Genomic DNA, 23,329 nt, shown 5'->3' on the forward strand with positions numbered 1-23,329 from the left:
TGAGGGGTTGCGCTCTTTGAGGTTTTTTTTGGAACGTCTATCTATCTCCCTTAGAGTTAGTTTTGCTATAAATAGAATTTCCTAGAAATTTTAGAGGGAGAAGTTTTTGGAGAAAGAATTAGAATTGGATTTTGATTAGATTTTTAGAGACAAAAACTCTTAATTTTGTGGAATTGTTCTTAGATTCTATAGAGAGAAACTTGATAATTGATGATTGTGCTATTTAGATCTTCATTCCTCTTTAATATTGATCAAAGTTTTGTTAGAATTCTTTACTTTTCAATTCAATTTGATGTTTGATTTTGTTATATTTTTTAATTTCTATTGTTTATCTTGAATTTGATTGTTGAAGTTGAATTACATTGTTGATGATTAGATTGATGATTTATTTTGTTTTGCATTTCAATTTGACCTTGATTAGTGAGTAGTTTATTTGCTAGGGAATGTGGTGAAGCATTTTTTGGTGATAATCTAATGCTAATTTGGGGCTTTTGATTGAATTGTTGATGTGATTAAATTGGTTAATGAAACTTGTCCATGTGCTTGGTTTGAGAAGGAGTAGCTAACCTTTAGGATCATGCTAGATTTCATAATAGCCTTCAATGAAACTAACAATTGATTTGAGTGCTATTATTATCGTTAAATGTCGATTTGTGATTTTCCTATTGGAGTCATTTGTAGAGAAATCTAGCTTGGCCATAGGAAATAGCGGCCTCTTGAGTGACTATGATTGCTTGTTCTATTTTCCCTCTCATCGCTTTGTTAATTGAATCCTTCCGAATTACCAAGATTGTTAGCAAGCATGTGGATCCTAAGTTCCCTAGTGTTTGATATTGAATTCTATTTGATTTTTCTTAATTGATTTGATTCCCATTAGTATAACCAACCCACTCCCTAGCTTTCGGAATAGTTTATCATCGACCTTAGCACTCCCTCCTTCCCTGGGATTCGACCTAGACTTACCCTATATTTCGAGTTGGTTTAGTTTTATAAATATTGTTTTGGTCGGGAAATCTATACCCCAACGACCTAGGTTTACCTCGCTTCAATAATGGGGTTGTTGCCAGGGAAGGCATGTTGATTGCTATTGTTGCTTAAGTCTAATCCATTTATTTGAAAAATACAAAAAGATTTCTCTTCCTTTTAGGCTACATTTTTAGCCGTGCTATTGATATTTGCTTTGAGTTTTTGTATGCGTTGGGTAAGAGGACGAACTCTAGTGCCATTTGATCCGGAAATTGAGAGAACCAAAACAAGGATAAGGGTTGATAATCGTTCTTCAAGTCCAAGCTCTCTAAGAGAGGGAATTCATCAAGAAAGAGAAGAAGAAGATCGAGAAAGGATGGAACTAATCCAAGAGTGGCATTGAAGGAGTTGGGAACTCCCGGAGCATATAGATTTGAAAGTGGGATTGCTTCAACAACGACACAGAAAAATGATTTTGAGATAAGGCCGGCAATGATCACTTTGATTGACAGGCGACAATATAGTGGTGCAAAGCATGAGAGCTCTCTCAACAACCTTAAGGAATTCAAGAAATATTGCAATACAATCAAGGTGAACGAGGTTTCTCAAGAATTCATCCACCTAAAGCTTTTCCCCCTCTCCCTTATTAGGCGTGCTTTAGAATGGTTGGACATGGAGGTGAAGCCAAATTCTTTGAGAACTTGGGATGAAGTTACAAAGGAATTCCTATCCCGTTTCTACTCCCAAAAGAAAACATCCGAGGCGAGAGCCCTCATTCAATGTTTTAAACAAAAGCCGAGAGATAGTCTTTACGAGGCGTGGGAAAGGTACAAGGAGTATGATAACTGAATTTTATGTCACTTTTAAGGTGCTTATGGAGTATTTTTCCAATTTATTTTTCTAATAATTTCACTCTTTTTATCCTTTATTTCTATTGTTTTCTTATTCTTGTCTTTCGTCTTTTATTAGAGTGTTTTGGTTAAGTTTCTAGTTTTTTTTTGGTAATTTTGGAGTGTTTTAGTTTAACTTCTTTATTTTATTAGTTTTAGTTTTATTTCTCTTATTTTTATTTTGTTTGTTTTTATTTTTACTTTATTTATTTTCATTTTATTTTTATTTTACTTCTCTTCTCGATTTTCTTGATGTGTGTAGGTATGCGCTTCAGTCAAGGTTTGTGTTCTAATGTGAGGCCGTGTTCGGAACTCCAAAGTTCGGGGTTTAATTCAAGCACTCATTTACTAGGCTGCTACCATTTCCTATCCTTCACCCCACCTTCTAAACCTCTAGCTCACTAATCCGATCTCCCCTGCTCTAGCAAGAACCGCAGCAACCCGCACATACCTCCTCCAACAGCAACAACTCAATCTTCAGCCACCACCGCAGCTGCCTCTACTCACCACCGAAACCACATAGCAGCCCGTGTACTTCTCTCACGCATCTAGTAGCCCTGACCCACCTTCATTTACCACCGCAATCAAGCACTTTCAGCCACCCAAATCGGCAGCCACAACAAACCACAGTCAACCCGCAACATCTCTACGCACTCCCTCTTCACGCACCACCGCAACTCAAAGCAGCAGCCACCGCAAACCCAAATCAACCCCATCTCTCCTCTCGTTGCCCCTAAATTGCAGCAGCAACTTCCCGAACCACAGCAACAAATCGCACAGCAACAACCCCAAATCAAAGCAAATTCAATTTCAATCGGGTTCAAGCAAACCCCATAGAAGTTCGATCGAAATGCCAAAAAGTGTCAAAAGAGTCAGAAACATTGGATGTTTTCTTATTTGAAGAGGAGCGGTCGAACACACCCATGGTTTGACAGAACCAACCCCGTAGTTAGGTCGAACCTACTCTTGGTTCGATCAAAACATTTCACGAGCTTCGCACATGATAATTAATAAGATCGAACGGTTGATATTATTTGCTGAAAATTGCTAATGGTGCTGATATCATGATGGAAGATTTGCGGGAGATGAAGGTTGTTCGATGATGATGAAATTAGAGGAGCCATGAAGATGGGAAATTGGGGGGTCTTATTGTTTTCGTGGGAGTAGCTTGTTTTTCCCTTTTTTTTTAATTTCTTTTTCCTTTCTTTTCCTTTTTTATTTTAGTTTGTTATTTAATTAGTTTTCTTTTTATTTTATTTTATTTTACTTGTAATATAAATACCCTTTGGGAGTTTAATACTCTCTCAACTTTTGATTAGCCTCTTTGATGTTCTCTCTCTTAGTGTTAGATTATGTTTTCTTCTCTATAGTTTAGGAGTAGTTTTACAGAGAAAAAGCTTGAATTTTTCATGGAGTTTTGGGATTTTGAAGAAGCAATTTGTGGATTTTTCTTCTCATCTATTCAATGAGTCTTCCTAACTTTCTCTCATCTTTATTGCTTTCATTTATTATTGTTTTTGCTTATTTGTTTGTTGATTTGAGTAAAATAATTAGTTTAGTTATTTGATTCTAGATTTTATTCTTGTTTTACCTTTTTCTTTGTTTTTGTTCATCATGTTAGGTTAGAATTTGTTCTAGGGAAAGGGATGAAGGTTATGTTAATAATTGAATGATTGATTGTGATTAGTATGAAATTGTTTCTTGATTATTGTGTATGGATGATGCTTTTATGGATTAGAATCTTTTTAGCTAATTGATTCTATGCTCTTAATTGTGCTTTCAATCAATTATGCAAAAGTGAGTTGTTTGAGAGCCCTAAATTCTTCCAGGCCTTTGCTAGGCTAGTTGCACGAGAGTGAATTAATTTCGTAGGATAATTAACATGCTTAATTGTGCGAGAGTGAGTTGATTGTGTTATTTGTTCCTAATTGAGGTCATTTTTATCTAATTGTATGATGTTGTTGAATGGGTTGATGTAATTAGATTCCACTTTCCCTACTTTTAGTTGTTTGTTCTAAGTAGCCTTTAGTTTAATCTCTCTCTATCTCAGAACCTTTCCTACTAGTCTAATTTGCATAAATTGATACACTTAGTCTTCGTGGTTCGACCCTTTACTTTCCACTAACTAGTTTGGTGTAAGTTTAGGTATTATAAATTTCTAATTTAGTTAGGGTTAGTAGACTAACGACCTACTTTTACCCGTGATCAGAGTACTAACGAGAATGTCCTCATCATGGGATTCCAACATACCAAATCATTCAAATGTTTTATGGAGGATTGAGTCCTCAAGACAAATCTTGTTTGGATGCTGGTGCCATTGGCCCTATCATGAATAAGACGGAAGAAGAAGTTGTGGATCTAATTGAGGATGTGGTGAGATACCATATGGAATAACAAGAAGGTGAGAGAGAGTCGACGAGCAAAAGTGGTTCAACGGTCTATTCAATCGACCATCTCAATGCCATCAAAAACTTGACCTCACAAATTTCAAATTTGGGAAAGGAGATGACCTCAATTAAAGCAAAACTTGAGAATGCTTCCTCACAAGCACCTATTCTTCCATCCCACAATAAGGGGAGAGGTACATCTTCTTACTCTGCTCCGCTTTCAATTTCAAATAATATGACAAGTGTATGTGTGTTTTGCGATGTTTGTGGGTATTATGACCACGATTCTTCTAGTTGTCCACATGCATTTGAGAGTTGTGATGAAGGTGATCGAACTTTGTTTCCAATAACAAGAATGGACCAAGGTTTGATGGTCCAAGGCATTTTGGGAATTGAAATGCTCAACAAAAAGGGAATTTTGACAATTATAACAATGGTGGCTAAAGAAACAATAGGAAACTAAAATTTCCGAGGTAACTATAACAATCAAGGATATAATAATCAAAATGAAGGCCAATACCAAAATCGGGGTGATAAGGGAATAAACACGTCGTCAAATGCCTATCCCTAAATCAAATACAATTTATAAAACCTAAAAAACCTAATACAAGTATAAGATAAGCAAATGGTGGAACAACAAGGAGAAATTAAACACCGTAATCACTACTAATCAATTAAGCTATCTCAGAACAAAGAGTGGAATCATCTAAGAGATTAAACTAAGATCAAATTGAGTTAAAGACAATACAAAGAAAACACCAAGGGGAATGGGTAGATGTAGGCTTCACTTGAACACGCAATAGCATAGAAACAAATCGATAATGAACTAAACATGCATGAATATCGATATAAAAAGTCCTATCTAGCCACCTTCCGGAGTTAATTGGCTTCTCCTAACATAGCCTCTGTGCTTCCAAATTAGAACTATATATTAGGAGGTAAAATCAAGTAACAATCGATAGAGATGAACTCAGCTAAATCAACTTCCATTTCATGTAGCAAAGATTCACCTTTAATTAACTAACAACGTGCACTTTGCAAGAAGATTAAAGAATAATCAAGCATATAAAGACTTTAATCATAATCAACTTAAATCCCAAACACTATTAGCAAGAACAAACTCCAACTACATCATCCCCATACTCTTGTCTAAGTAACTACTCACTATCCATGGCAATCATCAAGTCAATCATGATATTAAAAAGCAAAAGCATAATTAATGAGTAATTAACAAAAAAAAGCAATTTAACACAAAATCAAATAGCAAAGTAAAGAGAAAACAGTAAGAAAATGCTCATTCATTGAAGTTGAAGTTCTACAAAGAGGTTGATTAAGCTTCGTCTTCATATTCCATGCTCAACAATGGAGTAATCCACACTTTCTCTCTCTAAAATGCCAAAACTATTGGTTTTTCTCTCTCTAGATTAAGCTAAAAATCAGAAGATTAAAACTAAGCTAATCAAATTGCCTAAAACGTTCTAAAAGGGGGCTTATATAGCCAGTACAAAATTGGTTGAAATCGGGAAAAGGTTCAGCCGAACCCTAGGTAGGTTCGGTCGGACATCTAGGTATTGTAGACACCTAAAAGTGTCTCCCCGAAACCAAACCCGATGATGAACAATCATTCACCGCCATTATTGGTCGGATGAAGTATTTAAATCGCGAGAGTGCTTAAAAAATCGTATTTAATTAAATTCAGTTTTTAATAGTCCATGGATTAGTCTTGATGTTTAGCAAAAGCATAACTTATTTTTTATTTTTGCCCAAACTTTTTATTTATTTTATTTTATTATTCTGGCCCAAACCTTATTTTATTTATTATTTTGGCCCAATTAATAAATAATAAATTAGAAATGGCCTAAAATTATCAATTAGCACTTAAAAAGGCTGAACGAATATGTGCTGTGCCACGGGGCAGCTCCATGTCCTTTCCGCGTAAACCCTTCACGTATTTTGTCTCCCGTAACCTAATTATTTCCCGCGTCACTCAGTTTTCCCCCGTCTGACGGTGCCTGGCACTGTGTCGCGGCGCGCTCTACTATGTCGCGGTGTTATTTTATAGGGTTTTTATCTTTTTAGGGTTCCGTGTGTTCCCTATACTCATTTTCCCTATAAATACCCCTTCATTTTTGATGTACGGGGCATCAATTAACTCTTTTTTTCTCTCTTCTATGCTCTAGCCTAAACACTAGCCTACCCTTATTCTTTTAAAATTCCCCCTTCAAGGACTCCAAGGAGTCCATACTTTACTCGAGGTTCTGTCCTTAAGCCAAGGCGTGAAAGGTAGAACTATTTGAGGGTTTGGCCCCAAATCAACTTTATTTAATTTAATTTAATTTAATTATTGTTTTATTATTTTTCCTTAAAGTTACTAACTCGTTTATTATTTTATAGTCGCAAGCAAATAGAATCAAGGTAAGAATTGTGTTCCTTTTATTTCTATTATTTTTCTAACGGTTTTATATTTTTGGATTTATTGTTAAATTGCTTTCAATATTGATGTTTATTTTATTATAATTATGATTACCATATTGCATGTTTAAAGGGAATATATAATTGAAAATCACTCCTAATAAGATAATTTGGACAAACGGTTTAGGTTCCTTTTTAATCTTGTTATTAATTCAAGTGATCACTAATATTTTAGAATTATGTGCTGCATTAATATTCAACCAATTTATAATAATAATAGTTTGGAGCAAATTGAATATTTTGTTTGTATGACTTAGAGATCGCACGAATCACTTTTCGCAATAAGAATCGAGTACAGGCTAATACGAGTGAATATGACTCCATGACTCACTTCGTACCATCATCCCCGATCCTCCTTTCGTGGTTCGGAACCATACGGAGCTAATAATCTCATGGATTATGAATGAGGTGTAACCTTCACGGGTCAATCATTGTTGCCTTTCATTGTCCCTTAATCGTGGTTGCCTGTTATGATCCGTGAACAGTTTACAAGTTCCTTAAAACTTGTTGGCGGCTCCCTACTTTTCTTGTCCCTAATCGTATAATGTCAATTCCAACTTCCTAAGAGTTCCAAGCATAATCACACATGCTTTAACGTAGGCGCACTTCAAAAGACGCCTACAATTTGGCGACTCCACTGGGGAGGATTCTTAGTTTTTTATCGATTTGAATGATCGGTATTTAATTAAGATGAGTGGATGAGACTTGAAAGATTCTTGAAAAATATTCCTGTGATTAATTTAGCATTTTTGTATAAGCATAGATGTTTTAACGTCGCATTTAGGTCTGTTCCGTAGGAAAAGTTGAATAACTTGATTGCAAACGAAGGAAAACAGGGCACCAGTCAAATTTTTTGACTGCAGCGCCACGACAGATACTGCCGTGTCATGGCCCCGTACATCGTGACACGGTGTGCATCACCATTAAACGGTACACTCTAGCATGTCACGGCAGTCCTTAAATCAGTTCAGTGGATTATTTTCTCTTCTCACAGTCAACTTCCCTTGTTTTTTTTTCTGAAAAAACGTGTGTGTTCTACATACCTCTTAGCCCCAGGGGATTTAAGCTCTATCAACCCTAAAACGCTCATGGCAATAAGGATTCATCCGAGTTATTAAATCCACCCAAACCATGGAGTCGAGTTTGATTTCATCACGAACTCGCGGAGCCGCCCGTTGGCATACACCCTTAAGGGAGGCTGCCTTGCTAACGCGTCCAAACTCTTAACCATGGTACCCTTTTGACACCCAAAGCTTAACCAATAGTTGAACATAGATCTTGACCTTAGGTTGCGAACTCTTTTTTTACATCATTGTGACTAAATGCAATGTGGTTTATTTGGTGCTAACCCACATGTGTTTGCTCATTTTGTTTAACCTATGACCGAGGGTTTTTATATTCACAAAGTAATTAGTACGAACTTAAATTGATTAAAACCTGGAAATTACGCAAAATTTAGGCCTGGAATTGTGCACCGTGTCACGGCAGATCTGTCGCTCCACGGTGTACAACGCCGTGACACGGTGCATTGTCCTGTCTGACGGTGCACTGTACTGTGTCACGATAGTCAGCACCGTGACACGGTGACCAAGAGGTTTTTCCAGTCATTTTTTTTTGTCATTGTGCGTGCTTATGTGGTTCGTATGTTTGGTTTGATGTCATGTCTAGCTGTACGGTCATAACACGTGTCCATAACCTCACTTAAACACTCACATGTTGTGTCAAGTGCACACACTATTCCTTTAGTCATGCACCATTTTTTTACCGTACTTTAGGATGGTCTTGTGTCTTTTTTTTGTTTTGTTTTTTTTCCGGAGTAACTCGGATGGTATCCTGCCATACATTTTTTTTTAGAAAATAAAAAAAATTTGAAATTTTTTTTTACCTTTTCTTTTCCGGATGGGTTCAGGTTAACTCTGGTCATTAAAGGTGTGTTTGTTTCGATGTCACAGCACTTGGTCCAGAAGCAGGGGTAGATTGTTACGGTTCGAGTCAATACCTCAACAACCTCTTACACCAAAGAGGCGTATAAGGAAACCACCACAATCATCTCCATAAAGTCCATCTCCAGTCTACTTTCAACCAATGGCTACTAAGGAGGATATTGAGAACATTAAGAGGACCATTGAGATGTTGTCTAACATGATGCAAACACTCACCACCAGGGTCAACACGGTAAAGGAAGACAATCAAAACAATGTCACTACCGCTGCAATGGACAAGATCAAAGAACAAATGAGTAAGATCTCTAAAGAGTTCACCTATGTGGAGCAACCTATCACCTCTTTGTCCATAAGGGACAAACTTCCCGAAATGTTTTCCACTGCTGACATTCCCAAGTTCAAACCTACCGATAATCCGCTGTTCCACTTGAAGGATTTTTCTGCGACCATGGCTCTTAAGGGATTAGATGTGACACTCTTCCTTACTGGGTTACCTCTTTCCTTGGAGCATGCCTGTCAACAGTGGTTCTACTCTCTTAAATACAAATATGTTGCAACTTGGGAGGATGTTTTTTTTTTTTTTTTGGAAAAAAAGATTTTATTACCGAAAAGAGAAAGTTACAACTTACAAAGCTAAGTTATAACTACCACCAGAACACCAAAAGACCTGAAAACAACAGGCCCCCCCACGACCAATTCTAGACCCAAACCTAGCCACCTTCTAGGAAGGGTTCTAGGAAAGGCCTAGAACAACTGGACTCAGATTTCCGGCCACCTTCTAGGAAGGGTTCCAGAAAACAGGACCAGACAACAAAAAACCAGAAAACAACACAGCCAAACACCCGAAAGTCACCAAAAACTACAGCCAGAAGCAGACAAGCCTGCAAACCGACTAAAGAAACCAAAAGAACAAAGATAAACAACAAAACGAGTACCAAAGCAACACTAAAAACAAACTACAGCAACAAAGACAGCACCAAAACAGTCGTGCAAAAACAAAATCAGCAGGCTACAAAGCACAACAAGCAGCAGCAACAAACACCACTCATAGTCTACAGCAGCACACAGCAGCAAAGGCAGTAGAACAGCAGCGCAGCAGGAGAAAAAAGCCAGAACAGCAGCCGGCACTGCAGACCATCAGCAACAGCAAGCAGCAGGCACAGCAACAGCAACACAGCAACACCAACAGCAGACTGCAGCAGACAGCAGGCACATCACAACAGCATAAAACCAGCAGATCAGCAACAGCATATGACAGGGTAATAAACGCGTCGTCAATTGTCTATCCCTAGATCAAATACAATTTATACAACCTAAACAAACCTAATACGAGTATAAGGCAAGCATAGGGGTCGAACCACAGAGAACGGTATACACCACCAAATGTTATCAACAATTAAGCTAGTCCGGAATAGGGGATAAATGAACTAAAGTCTAAAAATGCTAAAACAAGAAATAAAACATTAAGGGAAATGGTTTAGGTATAGCATTCACTTGAACATAAACAAAGGCATAGAAATTGAATTAATTATGAACTAAACATGCTCGAATATCGAAATTAAGAATCCAATCTAGCCGCCTTCCGGGGTCAATTGGCTTCTCCTAACATAGCCTCTGTGCTTCCACATTAGAACCATATACTAGGAGGTACTATTAAATAACAATCGATACTAATGAACCTTAACTAAGTCAACTTCCGTTTCTTGTTAGCAAAGATTCACCTTTAATCAACCAACAATGTGCACTTGCAAGAAGATTAAAGAATATCAAGCATATAAAGACTTTAATCACAAATAAATCAATTCTAAACCCTAGAACATGCTCAAGGTCCAACTACACCACAACCATCCCCTTAATGGGGAAATTACTCACTAATCATGATAATAACAAGATTAATCAACAAATAATCAAGAATCAACATGATCAACAAGAAATACCAACAACTAAAATAATAATCAAAATAAACAAATAAAAATAGAGGAGAGAGAGTAAGAAATTGCTCATTAATTGAAGATGAAGGTCTACAAAGGATTGAACAAGCTCCTTCTTCAAAATCCAAGTTCATTAATGAAGAAAACCTCACTTTCTCTCTCTACCAAAGAAGACTAATCCTAACCTAACCTAAAACTAATTAGAGAGAAGCTCTCCTAAAACTAATTAGAGAGTAGAAAAGATAGATTGAATGTCTTTTTTTTAATTACCCCAAAAATTGGGTATTTATACTAAGCTAATAAAACTAGGAAAAGAAAATAAAAATAAAAATAAAAAGGAAAATAAAATAAGAAAACTAAAATAAAAATAAAGGAAAGAAAATAAGAAAAAGTTAAAAGAAAAAGGAAATAAAAAAATAAAAGAAAAAGAAAATAGAAAACAAAACCCATACATTCCTCCAAAACAATCAGCTACCCCCTTTCCCCTTCTTCGAATTTGGCTGCTTCAATATCAACACCAAACAACCATCATCAATGGCTCAAAATCATCACCGACATCTTCATCAACCAGCAATCAATCAAGGCCGTTCAATTTTCATTAAAACTCGCGTGAGAAGCTCGTGGAATGGTTCGATCGAACCGGTGGTGGGTTCGACCGAACTACGGGGTTGGTTCGGTCGAACCAAGGGTATGTTCGACCACTCCCCTTCGAATAACAAAGCCCCCAAAGTCTCTGACTCGACGTTCGGCCGAACTTCTTAATGGGTTTGCTCGAACTTGATTAATTTGCAATTTGTTCTGATTTGCTTAATTGAGGGCCGAATTGCTTGTGCGAATTGGTTGCTTAATTGTTGTTGTAATTGATGCTGGTGGTGGCTGCTCTGTTGCGCGGTGGTTTTGGTTTGGTTTGGGTTGTGGTGGTGCGGCTGCTGTGTTGCGCGGTGGTTTTGGTTTGGTTTGGGTTGTGGTGGTGCGGCTGCTGTGCGTGAAGGTGGTGGCTGGTGCTGGTGAATACGAGGCTAATGGGTTGGTTGATGTGGCTGCACGGATTGGTACGGGGGTGATTGGTGGTGTTTGTTGGTGGCAGCAGGTGAGTACGGTTGTTGTTGCTGCTGGTGTGAGAATAAGGGGTTAACTGGTGGTGAGTGGTGTTGCGTGGCTGTTTTGGGCAATTGCGGGTTGGTGGTGGTTGATTGGTGGCAGCAGGGGAGTATGGCTGTGGGGCTGCTGTGGTTGCGTGAGAGGTGATTTTGGTGGTGAGGGTGAGTGAGCAGGGGAAAGGTGGATGATGGTGATATGCGTGGTTGCGTGAGGTTGTTGTGCGTGAAGGTGGTGGCTGGTGTATGTGTGGTGGAGGATAAGGGAGGTGTGCGGTGATGGATAAGTGGGCAGCATGCTTGTGAAATGGGCATTTGGCGTTTGACTCAAATTGGAACCCGAACTCACTTGACATGAATCCCGAACCCCTACACACAAAACCGAAGGAAGGAATTGGGATAAATAAAATAAAAATAAAAATAAATAAAATAGAAATAAATAAAATAAAATAGAAAATAAGAGACATAAAACTAAACTAATAAAAATAAACAAAAACTATGCAAGCAAATAAAGTAAAATAAAATACGAAAATAAACTAAAGCTAATAAAATAAAGAAAATAAACTAAAACGCTCCAAAATTACCGAATAAACAAGAAACTTTATTAAAAGGAAAACAAGAGAAAGAAAGGGAAAATAAGATAAAATAAACACGAAAATGACTCTAAAACTACTCCCTAAGAGTGACATAAATGTCACTCATCAAATTCCCCCAAGCTAAACCTTTGCTCGTCCTCGAGCAAAGCTAAGGCAAAAGAGAACAAGATGGAATTATTTAAAGCAAAAGAAACAAAATAGAAACAAAGAGAAAGAATGTACACTAACTCACTGTCGTAGGAATCACGGTTGTTTTTAGCTACAACAAGCCCTTAAAACCCCAAAGTCGCCTATGAGGACGAGTGAGGTCTCGTGAGGGTTTCCTAAGAGGTTTAACCCACAACTCTCGACAAAACATGACATTCAAGGCAAAGGTGAAATCAAGAAAACTCGAGTTTTGAAATTTCAAACCAAACACAAACAATGGGCTAAATGCACAAGAATACAGTCCTTTCTAGACATTAAAGGTAGCCAAGCAAAAGAATAGCTAAGGTTGATGCACACATAAAGCATGCAAAGGGTAGAGAACTTAGAGGGACTTACACTCCTCCTTATCTCCAACCAAACTCCCGCATCCTCACTAGTTTTGCATCCACTTTTAAGGTGATATCTCGAGATTCCTCGAAGGAATCGGAAGAAATAATCAATGAAAAACATTTAGGCTACCCGACATCTTGGCATTGATAGCTCGCTCAATAGGCTTGGCTTGATTACCCTCCATCGGTAGTAACTAAACCTCACTAAGGTCAAAAGGTCTTAAAAAGGGTTGAAACGTTTAGGCTAGGGTAAAGGGTGTGGAAATAAATTTGGAAATTGGTGGTAAACTTAGAAGTGAAGCAAGGTTGATCATTCCTCAATTCAAATTCAATAAACTACCAACTTTCAAATAAAAAATTCTAGCAACACCTCCCCCAAGCTTATTCTTTTTCAACCAAACAACAAATATTTTTGTATTTTCTCAATATTTTCTTCTTTTTTTTTTCATTTCTTTTTATTCTTTGCTCTCGCCTCTTTTAACTTTGAGCGGCTTTTTCTTTCATTTCCTTTATTTTCTTCTCATTTACTCAACCCATTCAACATAACAAATATAAACACAAGTACCAAAATTTGAGTTTTTTCACTTCTTTTTCATTCTTTTTCTCACTTTCATTAACCAAAAATACAAATCAAGTCCCAAGAATGCTTCACAAGAACTAATAAAGGTGAAAATAAAGCAAAGGTCCATTGGTTTGTAATGTGGTTATGCCAAAGAAGGGAAAATGGCTCAAATTGGGTTACTAAATGAGCAAATGCAAAAGAAAAATAAAAGAAAAGAAAATAATAAAACAAAACAAAAATCCTAATTGCCTTCGTCTTCCCCTAGGTTGGTTCGGTCTCGATCTTGGGTAGATTAAGCCAAATTCTCGATATAAGCTAGCAATGCCAAGGATCCAAACGCCACACATGCAAGAAATGTAGAAGGCTAGAACAAAATAGACACATCCTCACAAAAATGACGGTAGTGGAGTAGCAAAAATCACCTTTAAAGCTTCAACTAGCTAGAGAGCGACAACCATCTTACCACAAACCAAGTGAGCTAAGGTCTCATAGCCCTTAAGTTCTACTACCTTGGCAATGTTATATGTGTGAACCAACCTCGACATTCAAGTGCATGAAAACCTCTAACAACTAGCAAAGAGGGTATTCTAGGTGCTAAAACCCAATTATGTCCAAGTTTAAAACAAAACATTTTGAAACTTGCCTTGAATGCCATGGAAAGACACTATACACACAAATATTCACAAAACCAACAATACTCAAGAATGCATATACAATAGTGCAATATGAAAGCATGATCAATCAAAACTACATATACCAAAAGTCAACTCAATAAGGCGCTCATGGCCATCCAAACATAGAAAACCAATCTCAATAATAGACTTTGGCAAGTATGAGAGAAATAAATCAAGCAATCATGAGACTATGGATTAAGAAACCACCAAGAGATATAGATAACCCCCCCAAGCTAGCGAATAACTACTCCCCCAAGCTAGAATGGAGCATTGTCCTCAATGCTCAAAATAAAGGCACAAAGGGTGGGTGGGAGGGGAAGGAAGAAAACTCATTCACACAACAATTCATAATCATACAATCCAAATGCAATTAAGAAAGCAAATCCAAGATGAGGGAAGAAGGAAAGAGTAAACCAAATGTGAGGTGGGTGTTGAAACCCGCAATTGAGCAAATCGTCCACAATTTCATCTAATTCCTCGTCTTCGTTGCTTTTCCAAATGCAAGCAATCATTGGTGTGCTTCTTCTCAAGGAGCTCAATCCAAAATCCTTGCACATGAGTATATGCATCGAGTACCTATACACATAGACAAGAGAGTAAACAAAAATGAGAAACAAAAAGAAAGAAAAAGAAAGCAATAAAACACGGGTTACTTCCCGCAAAGGCTTGCTTAACGTCCAAGCATGACCAATCTAGTAAATAACCCGACAAAGAACGCAATAGCTTGTCATATGCACCGGCAAACATATCAAGAAATAGAGCATACGCGATGCTCATATGACAAGCAAACATAAAGTACAAGGAGACTTTATGCTTGAGAGAAGGGAGAGAAGAAAAAGTAAAAGAATCAAAAGAAAAAACAAGAAAATAAGAAGAAAAAGGAGAAGAAGAAAAAGAAAAATCCTCACAAAAATCTTTTTGGTTGGCATTATAACTCTTTTCCTCATCAACAATGAAAAGGTTAGGGGCTTTGGAAGCTTGAATAGGAAGAGGATCCCTAAGAGGTTCTTTGAGAAAAGAAGGGAGGAACAAAGGATAGTAAGAGATATGGTTAAACCTTTGAGAAAAAGGTGTATGAGAAAGGCAAAAAGGGGTAGCTAATCCCTCATCACAAGATCTCACATCACTAATGAGGGAATGAAAATCAATCATGGAATCCTCAAATGAAGAACCCTCATGTTCTACATTTCCCTCAAGCTCAAAAACTCCAAATGATTCAATCTCAACCTCCTCTTCACAACCTTGAACAACATCTCCCTTAAATTTCTCAAAATCAAGAGTGAATGGGGGCAAATTTCTCTCAAACTCATCTCTTTCTAATGAAGCTTTATCAATGAACTCACTCATAAGGTTATGGGCTACCGTTTGAAACTCAAGAAATATTTGGGCCATAATCTCAAATGAGTCCAAATCATCATGGATGGACGAGTCAAAAGCTTGCTCATTGGAATCATCTAGGGGACTATGGGGCACACCTTTAGAATTCATGCAAAAATCGGATGCAATATGAGAAAGAACATGCACTTCATCATCATTAGAATGTACCTCATTACATTGAGCTATAGAGGGAGGGGAGTTGAAATCATGCATTACATGGTCACTATGGGGAGCATCAAGTACATCATGGGAATTCATATTAGACAAATCATGACAATTAGCATCAATATTAAAAGCATGAGAATCCCGAACATAAGTCTCATGATTGGCCCTCTCCCAATCATAATTATCCCTAGCTAACCATGAATAGAAATCCCAAGCTTCATCCGAAGACATGTCTTGAAATTTACCATTTAACATATTATCAACTACTCCTCTAAAATTCTCATTTAATCCCAATTGATGATTTCACAATAATCACCCTTGGTTAAACCTTGAACACCATCTAGGAAATCCTCAATTCTATTAAAATACACCCAAAATGGTTCATTATCAAATTGAGGAATAGAAATATAAGCCATTTTTTCAAACAAAACAAAGAGAACAAAAACAAATCAAAATAAAATATAAACAATGGACTAGTCTCAATAAGATAACATGACGGTAATGGAAGCCGCTCCCCGGCAACGGCGCCAATTTGACAGGGTAATAAACGCGTCGTCAATTGTCTATCCCTAGATCAAATACAATTTATACAACCTAAACAAACCTAATACGAGTATAAGGCAAGCATAGGGGTCGAACCACAGAGAACGGTATACACCACCAAATGTTATCAACAATTAAGCTAGTCCGGAATAGGGGATAAATGAACTAAAGTCTAAAAATGCTAAAACAAGAAATAAAACATTAAGGGAAATGGTTTAGGTATAGCATTCACTTGAACATAAACAAAGGCATAGAAATTGAATTAATTATGAACTAAACATGCTCGAATATCGAAATTAAGAATCCAATCTAGCCGCCTTCCGGGGTCAATTGGCTTCTCCTAACATAGCCTCTGTGCTTCCACATTAGAACCATATACTAGGAGGTACTATTAAATAACAATCGATACTAATGAACCTTAACTAAGTCAACTTCCGTTTCTTGTTAGCAAAGATTCACCTTTAATCAACCAACAATGTGCACTTGCAAGAAGATTAAAGAATATCAAGCATATAAAGACTTTAATCACAAATAAATCAATTCTAAACCCTAGAACATGCTCAAGGTCCAACTACACCACAACCATCCCCTTAATGGGGAAATTACTCACTAATCATGATAATAACAAGATTAATCAACAAATAATCAAGAATCAACATGATCAACAAGAAATACCAACAACTAAAATAATAATCAAAATAAACAAATAAAAATAGAGGAGAGAGAGTAAGAAATTGCTCATTAATTGAAGATGAAGGTCTACAAAGGATTGAACAAGCTCCTTCTTCAAAATCCAAGTTCATTAATGAAGAAAACCTCACTTTCTCTCTCTACCAAAGAAGACTAATCCTAACCTAACCTAAAACTAATTAGAGAGAAGCTCTCCTAAAACTAATTAGAGAGTAGAAAAGATAGATTGAATGTCTTTTTTTTAATTACCCCAAAAATTGGGTATTTATACTAAGCTAATAAAACTAGGAAAAGAAAATAAAAATAAAAATAAAAAGGAAAATAAAATAAGAAAACTAAAATAAAAATAAAGGAAAGAAAATAAGAAAAAGTTAAAAGAAAAAGGAAATAAAAAAATAAAAGAAAAAGAAAATAGAAAACAAAACCCATACATTCCTCCAAAACAATCAGCTACCCCCTTTCCCCTTCTTCGAATTTGGCTGCTTCAATATCAACACCAAACAACCATCATCAATGGCTCAAAATCATCACCGACATCTTCATCAACCAGCAATCAATCAAGGCCGTTCAATTTTCATTAAAACTCGCGTGAGAAGCTCGTGGAATGGTTCGATCGAACCGGTGGTGGGTTCGACCGAACTACGGGGTTGGTTCGGTCGAACCAAGGGTATGTTCGACCACCCCCCTTCGAATAACAAAGCCCCCAAAGTCTCTGACTCGACGTTCGGCCGAACTTCTTAATGGGTTTGCTCGAACTTGATTAATTTGCAATTTGTTCTGATTTGCTTAATTGAGGGCCGAATTGCTTGTGCGAATTGGTTGCTTAATTGTTGTTGTAATTGATGCTGGTGGTGGCTGCTCTGTTGCGCGGTGGTTTTGGTTTGGTTTGGGTTGTGGTGGTGCGGCTGCTGTGTTGCGCGGTGGTTTTGGTTTGGTTTGGGTTGTGGTGGTGCGGCTGCTGTGCGTGAAGGTGGTGGCTGGTGCTGGTGAATACGGGGCTAATGGGTTGGTTGATGTGGCTGCACGGATTGGTACGGGGGTGATTGGTGGTGTTTGTTGGTGGCAGCAGGTGAGTACGGTTGTTGTTGCTGCTGGTGTGAGAATAAGGGGTTAACTGGTGGTGAGTGGTGTTGTGTGGCTGTTTTGGGCAATTGCGGGTTGGTGGTGGTTGATTGGTGGCAGCAGGGGAGTATGGCTGTGGGGCTGCTGTGGTTGCGTGAGAGGTGATTTTGGTGGTGAGGGTGAGTGAGCAGGGGAAAGGTGGATGATGGTGATATGCGTGGTTGCGTGAGGTTGCTGTGCGTGAAGGTGGTGGCTGGTGTATGTGTGGTGGAGGATAAGGGAGGTGTGCGGTGATGGATAAGTGGGCAGCATGCTTGTGAAATGGGCATTTGGCGTTTGACTCAAATTGGAACCCGAACTCACTTGACATGAATCCCGAACCCCTACACACAAAACCGAAGGAAGGAATTGGGATAAATAAAATAAAAATAAAAATAAATAAAATAGAAATAAATAAAATAAAATAGAAAATAAGAGACATAAAACTAAACTAATAAAAATAAACAAAAACTATGCAAGAAAATAAAATAAAATAAAATACGAAAATAAACTAAAGCTAATAAAATAAAGAAAATAAACTAAAACGCTCCAAAATTACCGAATAAACAAGAAACTTTATTAAAAGGAAAACAAGAGAAAGAAAGGGAAAATAAGATAAAATAAACACGAAAATGACTCTAAAACTACTCCCTAAGAGTGACATAAATGTCACTCATCAGCATATAGCAGTGCAGCAGCAACCAAACCACAACAAAACCAGCAACCAGACTGCAGCAACAATAGCAGTAACACACCAGCAGTGCAGCAGCACATAAAGCAGGCAGCAGCAACACAACAGCACAGAAGAGCACAGCAACACAAAACCAGCAGAGCTACCAGCAGACAGCAGCTAGAAACAGCCTGCAGAAAAGGAAACCGATACAAAAAGAAACGACGGGAAACCCAGTATCAGAACCCAATCGAAAGAAACCAGAACATAAACAATCAAATATTTGCTTCCCGCCGGGATTCTACAAACTGAGTGAAAGACAATATCCCGAACAAGGGCATCAATTGATTTGCAACAACCAGTAAAGAGAACTGCATTCCTTTGAATCCAAATACCATAAACCGTTTCAGTGAAGGCCACCTGGATCACTTTATTCTTCAATCTGGAACTTCTGCAGATTTTCTTCATCCAATCAATCTCATCACTAAACTGCTGAACAGGCTTAGAAACACGTAAGATCCCCAAAACCTTACTCCAAACCTTCCTAGAGAAATCACAATCAAAGAAAAGATGCTGAACACTTTCATTGCCATTCAGACAAAGGAAACACTTTGGATCACAAGAGATGTGCCATTGAAGCAACCTATCCTTAGTGACAAGCCTATTCCATAAAGCTAGCCACAATATGAAAACACTCTTGGGAGTTGCTAAGTTATGGCAAGTAACTCTCTTCCAAGGAACTTTAGGCACTTGAGGCCTAATAGCAGCATAAAGCTTCTTGAATTTCATCTTGTTGCCCTGAACAAAACCATCCCATCCCCCTTGATCATTCACAACATCTCTACAACTCAAAATCTTCTTCAAGAACCAGGAGCATCTAGCAGGGGTAGGAGTGGTCCAACAATCTTTGTGCTTGAAATAGTAGATATGAACCCACTTAACCCAAAGATTATCAGCCTTGTGAGCAATATCCCAAAGTAACTTAGTGACAGCTGCTTTATTCCACTCAGGAAGAGAAAGCAGATTCCAGCCACCACAAACTTTAGGAAGACAGACATTATTCCAAGCAACCAAAGACTTCTTAGCAGGAGCAGAGGATCCAGTCCAAAGAAAGCATCTGAACCTAGCCTCAATCTCTTTCAGAATTTTCTTCGGAAGAATAAAAATTTGAGCCCAATAAGTCTGGATACCAAACAACACACTCTTCACCAATTGAAGCCTCCCAGCATAGGACAGGTGTTTAGCCATCCACCCATGAATTCTAGCAGTGACTTTCTCCACCAAAGGCCTACATTGAGCAATAGTAAGCTTCTTTGAAGAGAGAGGGACCCCAAGATATCTAAAAGGAATGGAGCCTTGAGAAACACCAAGAAGCTCCCTCAACTCAATCTGAACATCAACAGAGACTCCTCCAAAGTAGACTTCACTTTTATCAAGATTAGCAGAAAGCCAGAGGCACCCGAGAATTTCGAAAAGGCTTGGAAGAGAAGCTTAACAGAAACACTATCCGCTCGAGAAAACATCAATAAGTCATCAGCAAACATCATGTGAGTTAGGTTTAACTTTTCACATCTAGGGTGAAAGTTAAAGTCAGGAGACAACCTAAGCTCATCAAGGCATCTAGAGAGGTATTCCATACCAATAGCAAAGAGAAAGGGAGACATAGGATCACCTTGTCTTAACCCTTTCTTAGCTTCAAAGGGGGGGGGGGGGCAGGAAAACCATTAATAAGAATAGAGTAAGAGACAGAAGTAAGACAATTCCAGATCCAATCAACAAACCTCTGAGGGAAACCTAGCTCTTGCATGACAGTGATCAAGAAACCCCACTCAATCGAATCATAGGCTTTCTTCAAATCCACCTTAACCATACACCTGGGAGAGATGAATTTGTGATCATAGCCTTTGATCAATTCAGTTGCAAGAAGAATATTATCACCAATGTGCTTGCCAGGAATGAACCCAGCCTGAGCATCATCAATCACCTCACCAATGACAGCAGCAAGCCTAGCAGTTATGATTTTAGAAATGAGCTTATAGACCACAGTACAACTGGCTATAGGTCTAAAATCCTTAACATGAGAAGCAGAAAGGACTTTAGGAACCAAAGTAATAGTTGTACAATTCCATTGCCTAGACAAGATCCCATTATTAAAGAAATCAATAAAACTTGCATAAATATCATCTTTCACAATATGCCAAACTCTCTTAAAGAAAAATGAGTTAATGCCATCAATACCAGGAGCTTTAGTGTTATCAATTCCCTTAAGGCCAGCATTAATTTCAGCATGAGAAATAGGCCTAATGAGATAGCTCTAAGCAGCAGAGCTAAGCTGCTTACCCCTCCGCATAGTAACAAGGTCAACAACAGGGAGCCAAGAAGCCTGAGTCCCTAAAAGAGACTTATAGAAAGAGATAATTTCATGAGAGATAGCATCTGGATCCTTAAGCAACACCTGATTAGAATAAAAAATGGAGTTAATTCTATTCCTCGCTTGCCTAGTCTTCATCACAGAGAAGAAGTAGTGGGAATTGCCATCTCCAAGCTTAACCCAATTAATCCTAGATTTTTGCTTGAAGATGCTTTCCTGAATATCATTCCAGTGCTTAACAACCTTAATAGCATCAGATTCTTTAGCATACAAATCCAAATCAGTAGGGTTCTGAGCCATTAAGGTTTGAATTCTAGTAAGCTCATCATTAGCCTGATCAATCTTTCCCTCAATGTTACCAAACTGCTTGCTAGTAAGAGATTTGATACTAGACTTCACAGAATTGAGCTTCTGCCAAACAGAACTACCAGAGCCCCAAGCCTGCGAAACAGTATCAAGAAAATCAGGGTGATCAGCAATACAATTTAGAAACCGGAAAGGTCTACCTTTCCCAACAGGGCCAGAGCAAATATCCAGCAAAACAGGACTATGATCATATAAAGATGGGGGGAGATAAACAGTCTACACATGCCTATGAGAAGCTAACCAAGCTTGATTACCAAAGGCTCTATCAAGTCTAGAGAGCGTTCTAGGGCCAGTATGAGCCTTATTAGACCAAGAGTAGAAGGACCCTTTGCTTTTGAGTTTAGTAAGGTCCAAATCATCAACCAAATTCTGAAAGTCTCTAGTCTCATAATTAGTAACATCAGCACCATGAAGCCTATCAGAAGCATGAAGAACAGAGTTATAGTCACCAACACAAAGCCACGGAGAAAGCTGGATAGAGATGCTTCTGAGCCCCTCCCACAAAGAAAGCCTATCATGAATGGAGTGAAGACCATAGATAACAGTGAGAAAAATTTAAGTAGAGAGATCCTTAGAAGAAACAGTACAATGAATGAACTGTTCATGAGTCTTCAAGACATTAACAGTTACTCTATCCACATTCCAACCAAGCCAAATCCTCCCTTTGGGAGAATGGTCATAATTACACAACCAAAGCCAAGAAGAGCCAAACTTCTTCTGATAAGTGAGAACATTTTTCAATTTGATTTTTGTTTCAAGCAATCCAACAACATCAACTGAATGAGAGTGAAGCAACCTCCTTACAGAGGCAACTTTGCCAGGGTCATTCAGGCCCCTGACATTCCAAACAGAGTAAATCATGATACCAAAGGGGGATTAACCTCACCCCCGCTTGGATTAATAGTGAAACCACCTGCACCATCCATTTCATTTGCAAACAAAGCAACAAAGGCATTAGAGGTAGAAGCAGGCTGATGAACTCTAGTTTGCTGGCTTTTTGTTATCCTCCCTACTATTCTCCAACCCTCATCTGAATTCTTAGAGGTATGAACCTGTGGAGTAATAATAGATTGACCATGAACAGAAACCCCAACATCAACAGCAGTAGAAGGAGCAGGGACATGGGTAGGCTTAGGAGCCCAAACTTGCTTTTGCTTAGGAGGAACAGGAGCCGGTTGCTTAGAAGCCTGCTTGGGCAAAGGAGGCTTAACAGAGCAATCATGACCAATCTTGTTACACTTAGAGCAAAAAGAAGGAGCCCACTCATACACCACCTTGATCTCCAATAATTCCTTCGAAGGACTCTCAAACCACACAGAGGTTGGCATAGGCTTTGTAACATCAATCTCAATTAGAACTCTAGCAAAAGACACTCTAAGCTGTCTAGTAGTACACTCATCAGCACAAATTGGCACTCCAAGCAAACTACCAAGGCGGCTAAGAGTGTGAGATCCCCAACAATTAAGTGGAAGATTAGGGAATTTAACCCAAAGAGGAATAGTTCTAAGTATTTCAGCATGAAAATCAAAATCAGGGCACCAAGGCTTCACTATTGCAGGCTTTCCAAAGAACATATGAGGACCAGAACAAAGAATAGTATCTCTATCAACACTAGAACACATATTGATAATAAAGTACCCATCATCATGCCAATACACATCTGGTTTTTGCATATCATTCCATTGTCGAGTAAAGAAACGAAGAACAGCAGCAATAGTAGGATAAAAACCAACCACATAAAAAACAAGAGCATTAGCCCACATAACTTGGGAGGATGTTACTGAAAGCTTTATGAACCGTTACAAGTGTAACATCAAAGCCAAGACTTCTGAACGTGAACTTTCCATTCTCAAAAGGAGAATGAAGGCTTCACTACTTATCTAAGCAGGTAGAGAGAATTAGCTGCACTCTTGGTGGATCCTCCCAAAGAGAAAGAGATGTTTCGCCTATTTATTGCAAATATGACTCATAAGTACAAGCAACACTTGAAGT

The 23,329-nt window shown here is 38.2% G+C and overlaps 1 protein-coding gene across 1 annotated transcript; it reads right to left on the minus strand.

Annotated features, from left to right (window-relative positions):
* Positions 1 to 9,710: 9,710 nt before the first annotated feature.
* Positions 9,711 to 23,100, minus strand: LOC145631668 (uncharacterized). The gene is made up of 9 exons (XM_081683813.1): positions 22,277 to 23,100; positions 22,134 to 22,172; positions 21,579 to 21,848; positions 20,941 to 21,518; positions 20,562 to 20,844; positions 20,382 to 20,474; positions 18,862 to 19,051; positions 18,686 to 18,763; positions 9,711 to 9,851 (listed from the first exon to the last, which is right to left on the minus strand). Exons 1-9 carry the CDS (start codon positions 23,098 to 23,100, stop codon positions 9,711 to 9,713), a joined length of 2,496 nt encoding a protein of 831 aa, XP_081539939.1.
* Positions 23,101 to 23,329: the final 229 nt, after the last annotated feature.

The sequence above is a fragment of the Chenopodium album genome, chromosome 1, assembly GCF_948465745.1.
Source record: "Chenopodium album chromosome 1, dcCheAlbu1.1, whole genome shotgun sequence".
NCBI lineage: Eukaryota > Viridiplantae > Streptophyta > Magnoliopsida > Caryophyllales > Amaranthaceae > Chenopodium > Chenopodium album.

Excerpts from the sequence above, each read along its gene's own strand:
- LOC145631668 (XM_081683813.1), bottom strand. The coding sequence starts at position 23,100 with ATGTGGGCTAATGCTCTTGTTTTTTATGTGGTTGGTTTTTATCCTACT. Across the intron at positions 18,764-18,861 it reads ATTTGATTGTTTATGTTCTG|CTCTGCTGGTTTTGTGTTGC; the intron begins GTTTCTTTCGAT and ends GTCTGCTGGTAG. Across the intron at positions 9,852-18,685 it reads TATGTGCTGCTGCACTGCTG|TCTGCTGTTGGTGTTGCTGT; the intron begins GTGTGTTACTGC and ends TGTCTGCTGCAG.